General features: G+C 39.6%; 1 protein-coding gene across 1 annotated transcript; it reads left to right on the forward strand.

Moving 5' to 3' along the window:
- The first annotated feature begins 868 nt into the window (after nucleotides 1-868).
- LOC132954613 (GRB2-related adapter protein-like) lies at nucleotides 869-5,738 on the forward strand. The gene is made up of 5 exons (XM_061027222.1): nucleotides 869-1,113; nucleotides 1,232-1,329; nucleotides 1,816-1,935; nucleotides 4,673-4,973; nucleotides 5,060-5,738. Exons 1-5 carry the CDS (start codon nucleotides 1,036-1,038, stop codon nucleotides 5,237-5,239), a joined length of 777 nt encoding a protein of 258 aa, XP_060883205.1. The 5' UTR covers nucleotides 869-1,035; the 3' UTR covers nucleotides 5,240-5,738.
- Nucleotides 5,739-6,809: the final 1,071 nt, after the last annotated feature.

Raw genomic sequence — 6,809 nt, forward strand, 5'->3', positions numbered from 1 at the left:
CAATATGTAAACAACATTTTACTGCTGAAGTTGCCCTGGGTGGTATTAGTTTAGATTTTTTTGGGGGGCAGCAGTAGCTCAGCCTGTTGAGACTTGGGTTGGGAACCGGAGGGTCGCTGGCTCAGGTCCCAGTGTGGACCATAATATGGAAGTTCATCCGTTAGCTCGAGAGGTGCCAGATCACGTCCCAAGTACTGCTGAGGTACCTTTGAGCAAGGCACCGAAGACCCAACGGCTGTGGCCCGCTCCCTGCGTAGCAGTGTGTAGCAGCTCCACTCTGACATCTTTCTACTAATGCACGTCCGTATGTGTGTATTTTGAGCGAGAAGCATGTCTGTCAATAACGACGTGTAAACCAGAATTTCCCTCAGGGATTAATAAAGTATGTCAAATAAAAGAAATCTTCTAGAACAGTAAACTAGATTGTTCTTCTGTTTCCAACGTTCCTCCAAACTGTACATCAGTACCTTAAAAAAAAGCACAGTACTTCTGTAGTACTTGTAAGGGAAGTTTACTGTTGCAGTTATTTAAAATCATTTAAAACTTGTTATAAATGAAAATGGTGAGCAAAAGAAAAAGCTGTAAGAACTGTATTATACTCTATTGTTATGGAGATAAACACCTCAGGTCATCACACTCTATGCTGGATTATTTTTATCCCTTCCCTCTTTTCTTTCACTGTCTCTGATTTCCCTCGAGGAAATGCTTTGTTAAAGCCCCGGAGTTTAAAGTGTGTGTAGACTTAAGTGATGGAGAGTTACCACCTCCACGTGTTCACACGCTCTCTGAGCAAGTCACATGGAGGAACAGAGGGACACGCGTCGAGCAAAACTCTCATTAACTAATGAGCAGAATGTCAGCCGCTCAAACACACACGCACGCACACACAGACACACACTGATTATCACACAGTGATTATCTCATCCTGTAATAGAGTGTCATCATCCTGGTCTGCTGCACTCACACAGCTGTATTGTGTCACTTCATTCATGAAGTGAAACTATTTTTGAAGCTGACTCTTCTCATTTGTTCAGCATGGAGGCGGTGGCTCTTTTCTCCTTCACAGCTTCAGAGGCAGACGAGATCAGTTTCCAGAAGGGCGACATCATCAAGGTAACTGTGTGTCTTAGTTTCTGTGTGTGTGTGTCAATGTTTGTTTAATCTTAAGTGGCCAAAGATAAGAAAAAGATTGCATGTCTACAATAGGAATAATTGTGCATGTGTGTTTTAGGTGACAGAAATGGAGGATGATTCTTGCTGGTTCACAGCAGAGGTCCAGGGGAAGCGAGGCTACGTGCCAGAGAACTACATTTCCCTCCTTCCTTACCCGTAAAAAAAAATCAATATATTTTTTATAATTCTAAAAAAGGTATCCAGTTTAGGATGAGGAACTGCTCTTTTGTTACAGCCAACCAGATAATTACACATGTGGATTGATTAACTAACACCTTTGACATCAGTGGTTCCCAAACCCTTGGCTTGTGGCCCCTTAATGAAAAGAAAAGAAGCAGTGTGCTTGTGAAACTTTCCCTGATTGGATGTGTCTTTAGTGGACATTTTTGGGCCTGAACAGGTTAAAGGATTACCTGTTTCACAAAACAGACAACAGAAATTTGACAACAATTTTTGGGGGTCCCAACCCGAGTTTTGTCACCACTGATTCATAAAATGTAATTGTTTTTCTCCAAAAGCTTCTCATGCTTGATGCATATTCCAGTTAAAAGAGAACTATGATGCCCCTCCAATTCTTAAAGTGTATTCTAGCTCATGACAAGAAAGCCAATGACCTGTTTTTGTGTGCGGTTCTTTTTTTAGGTGGTTTGCGGGACGGGTGTCACGACTCGATGCTGAGAAGCGTCTTCGCTGGCAAGACACCGGAGTGTTCCTGGTGAGGGAAAGTGAATCAGCTCCCGGGGAGTTTTCTGTCTCCGTGAGGTCAGTAAACGCACCACACAAACAAACACACGAACACACAGAGATGAAGTCTGACAAAATCTCATGCTGCAGACTGATGTAACCCTCCTCTGTTGTCTGTTGACACGTTATGATCTCAATAAATGATGAATTGCTTCTTTGTGCAGCCGTTATATTTGTGAAATCTGCTGCACTGCTTCCTCCACAGCTGTGTGTCTTCATGACCAGAGATAGAAACATCTGCTCCTTGCTCTACACTTAACAACTCAGTTTAACACCTTAAAGGTAGAATAAATTGTACAACCAGGTTTATGCAAGAAGATGCATTCTAAATGTTATATTATGTGTTGCACTTAGATTTTTGTTTTACATCACATAGAGCACATTATCAAGTCAGAGCATCCACGTGTTTCTGAGTGTGTGTCAGGCTAAGTCAGACTATTTAAATATGCTCTACAGGAACCCAATGCACTAAAAATATAACAGCGGCGCAGTCAGTAAGAGTTTGTGTGTGTGTGTGTGTGTGAGTGTATATGAGAGAGAGAAAGAGAGAGAGGAGGTGTAATTGGGTCACCAAAGTGACGTGGGACACATTTAATCATTGAGGGTACACTCAATAATCAGGGCATTACATAACATCACTCAGTCTTTAATTAAAAAAACAGGTACATTATCAATTGACACATAGCACATTTAGGATAACATATTTATGACATACTGCTTGTATATATATATATATATATGTATACATGTTTAAAGGGTCAACATCTGTCTGCCTTCAAGGGCTGAGAGCCAAGAATGGTCTCTTCTTGAGCCCATGAACACACTCAGACAGCGAACACAGCACCAAGTGTAATACTGAGAAATGTCAATAGAGGGGGGCAATGTTTTAGAAGAGTTCGTTGGCGGTCACGAGATTGTGTATTTTATGGTTTAAAGCCGCAGGGACTCATTAAAGGAGATTCTTTTAGTTCTCAGCACGTCTTCAGTTCCTTTAGATAACACCATCGAGAACACAGCTATGCTTTTTATGAGATCCATCCTCAGTTCTTTTTTTTCTGCCTGTGTCCAAATTACTTTTCTCCACACTTATTCTAAGAATGCATCAAAACAAGAAAGTTAAAAGGTCACAAACTCTCTGTGTGCATACTAAGATTGATTTTTGGTGGACACTGATGTCCCTCTGTGTAAACCCACATGGGAAAATCGTTTGTCATCATTAAACATCTACAGGAACACTACAAAAAGTACTTTTTTTGAGAATGTTTTGCTGTTTTTGCTACTTTTCTCTGGGTTAGGGTGACATTTGAATTGATCTTTGGAATTAGGACATAGTAAGACAATAAATTATTCTGTTAAACACTCAAATTAGAGCTTCTCATTTACCTAGTTGGGAGTCTTTGCATTTGGAAGAAACTACAGAAACAGGAAGTTCAAAACAAAAATGTACTGAAAGAAGACGTAATCAAACCTAGTACCCTTTTGTTGCGAGGAAACTTCTGCTCGGCCTCATTTCAACAAACAAGCCTTCATGAGAGAACTGAGAGTGGTGTCGCCCTCCTTTCAGAGTTATTAAACAATTATTTTCAGGCGTGTGGTGAAGCTGGGACACAAGAGTCCATTGTGCCCATTTGTTTTGAAATTTAAATGCATTTAAATCTTTAGATAATTATGCAAAAAACAATGCAAGAGCAGATACTCCCTAGAAAATAGCACCATAGTAAACAACACCACACAAGTAACCATTATATAAAGGGTTGGTTGAAGCTCATCACACATCCTCTTCTTACAAAACATGAGCTGTGTTTTCTTGGAAGAAATGCAAACAAGGGATCATATATGAAAAACCATAAATGTCTATAAAGGTGTTATAAATCATCCTAAAAAAATCAACACGTTTATTGACAGGATATTTATCCAAATTTCTCTGATAATTGTTTAATGATGAATGTAATTTTTTGCAGCAAAATAATGACATTTATCATTAAACAAGAACCAGTTACTCTAAGATGTCAATGTGGACACTGGAATACTTTTTAATATCTTTACGCAGCTTATGACCAAATTATTAGATGTCTTCTTCACAAAGATGGAGCATCTCATGGCCTGGCCTGACCAACAAACCTAAAACCCAAAGATATTAGGCCGGTACTCTCTTGGCCATGTATGCTTACACACACAATGAATCTGGCTTCGGTGAACTGTGCTATCATTCGAAAAAAGTAAAACATTAAATACAGCATAAAATAATCAAAGACTAATACATGCAAGGCTTAATAAGAATTTCAAAGCACAGTTAAGCAACAGATTATTGTATTTGAGACACTACATTTTGCTTCAGCTTGAAAATAACTAAAAGTCATAAATTATTAGTCATTATTAATGACGATTATTTAGGTTTGTCCATTTATGAAAGAATCATCTATTCATTTAGCTCTTCTGTGTTCCTAATTCTGCAATCAGTGTTTAAGTGTTAACTCCGTCACGTTCACAGTATCAGTATAAGACAAACAACTTACAAACCGCTGTACTGCGAGCTTTTGAAAACCGCTCAGACCAGATTAAAGAGTGTTTATTCACGTGTGTGTTGACATTTGAGTTTCAGGGCATGTGAATTTGCCGCCTGTGATGATTTAAGAGAAACACCTGCACACTCAGGTGATTGTGGTACTTTTCCTCACAATGACAGAGGTGTGCACAGTCAGAGGAATGAAAACAACATTACCTGTTTAACGTCCCCATTTGTCTCATTCTACAGCTATGGTGACAGAGTGGAGCATTTCCGGGTGCTGGAGGGGGGCGGTCAGTACTGCATCTGGGATGAGTCCTTCTCCTCTCTGAACCGTTTGGTGGATTTCTACAGAACTCACAGTATTGCTGTGGAGAAAGTGGTCCTCCTCAGAGACCCTCCCGTGTCCCCTCGCCTGCTGTCCCAACCTGGACGTAACCCCTACCCCAACCCTTACAAAAGCAGCTCTCAAGAGTCCATCCCCTCGGCCCGCCTCTTCTCTCACCCCGCTCACCCAGAGAGAGAGCGTGTGCTTGAACCAGTTATGGCGGTACGACGAATCACTGTTCCCCTTTTAAAATAACACGCCATGTTTGTGTGACCTCGCAGCCTAATTTTCTGTCTTTGTGTGTGCAGAAGCCTCGACTAGCCCATGCCCTCTGTGACTACACCCCTCCTCACACTGCCCACCTCCACTTCCTGCGCGGTGACATCGTTGACCTTCTGGACTGCTCAAGCCATCTGTCCTGGAGGGGCCGCTGCAGAGGGCGAGTAGGAATTTTCCCACCGGAATATGTCCAGCCGCTGTACCACTGACATCATATCAGACTTCTATACCATGGCTGTATCGTGACTATTATCTGTCCGACTGTAGTGAACTTCCTTATTTCTCCAGTGAATGAGATAGTGATGAAACAATTAGTCCTTTAATGAACTAAAGAGTGACCAGAAAACTTTAAAAGACGCCGATTTCGATTGTTGATTGAAAGAGCTGAAAATAACTTATTTTGGGCCCAACTCCAAAGTTTGTACAGTTTTAAGTGGGCAGGGATTACATTGGTAGGAATGTAGCATAATAAGACAAACAAATGTTCAACCAAACTGTTACAATGAAGTTGTTTTGTCGATAATGCAGGTTGTTGTCAGGTTCTAACAGGGATAGAAGACGTTTCTACTGCTTTATTCTGGTAATTGATGCAGGACTGGTAGATTGAAGCCAAGCTTTTAGGGGTTTAACTTTAATGTCAATCCAAGCATCAAGCAAAACATGCAAGATGCTACCTTGATCCTTTCCTTTTTTCCTTCTCCTATTATTATTAATGAATACTTTTAGAAATTAGACACATTACACACATCAGGCATTTAAGATATGTCACCTTGCGTTTTGTGGGTTTCATGTTGTTCAAAGTTTTACATTTCAGACCAGTAATTTAATTTAAAAACAGAAACTGAGAATTTTCAAATAAGAAGGAATAGAATGACGGAGTCTCAAAGCTATAGAGTGAACCTCTACGATCATTTTAGCCATAACATCCTCTTTTCATTTACAGCTCATATTGATATTATTTAAAAAAAATTACCATTTTTTGTGTTCTTCTTGGTAAATGCAGGTAAACTGAACAGAAGATAAATTAAGATTTACCTGGTCATAAATCCTCTTCCATGGATTCATTTTTGGACACTTGAGGTTCTGATGCAAATATTATAGATTTATTTGAGCATACACAAGGCCATATAGATCACCATTTACTGTTTATTGAATTACGCACACAGACTCATAAAGACACATATTTACACAAGTCACATAAAACCAAAACAACACAGATTTATTCCCATTATAGAGTATCATCTTACTTTATGTTTTGTAAGCTTGTGATGCCCTTTCATTCAGAAGTCATTTTTATCCAACATTTACTGCATATTTTTGCTTCACTGTCATTTCTACTATACATCTCCAAAAGTTTTAGACTCATCCACAAAACATGGGAATGGAGGTTTCATAAGCAAACCAAAAGCCTATAGTACATAAGAGAAAAGAGAACAAACACAAGAAAAAAAACATGACTGTAGAAATACTATATTGGTGTTTCTACACATGCACAGAACTCCTGAAAATGTCCAGAAATGTTTAGGTCTAACTGTGTGTTTGAATGCAAATGGCCACATTTTTCACATCATTTCACACAGTTTCACATTGAGTTTTTCGACCAGCTCCTTGGTAAAGTTTCAATGGGAAGTTGTGTGAGCTAATACGAGAACATAGCAGAAAATATTCAGGAAAACTCCCTGCAACGAGGGGGCAGGAGTGTTGACATTTATATCACACGACTGGTAGTCAACTGGTGCAATTTGACACACTTTATATACGCTTTTCTACTAAGCAATA

Source organism: Labrus mixtus, chromosome 2, assembly GCF_963584025.1.
Source record: "Labrus mixtus chromosome 2, fLabMix1.1, whole genome shotgun sequence".
Taxonomy (NCBI): domain Eukaryota; kingdom Metazoa; phylum Chordata; class Actinopteri; order Labriformes; family Labridae; genus Labrus; species Labrus mixtus.

Excerpts from the sequence above, each read along its gene's own strand:
- LOC132954613 (XM_061027222.1), top strand. The coding sequence starts at position 1,036 with ATGGAGGCGGTGGCTCTTTTCTCCTTCACAGCTTCAGAGGCAGACGAG. Across the intron at positions 1,114-1,231 it reads AGAAGGGCGACATCATCAAG|GTGACAGAAATGGAGGATGA; the intron begins GTAACTGTGTGT and ends TGTGTGTTTTAG. Across the intron at positions 1,330-1,815 it reads ATTTCCCTCCTTCCTTACCC|GTGGTTTGCGGGACGGGTGT; the intron begins GTAAAAAAAAAT and ends TTCTTTTTTTAG.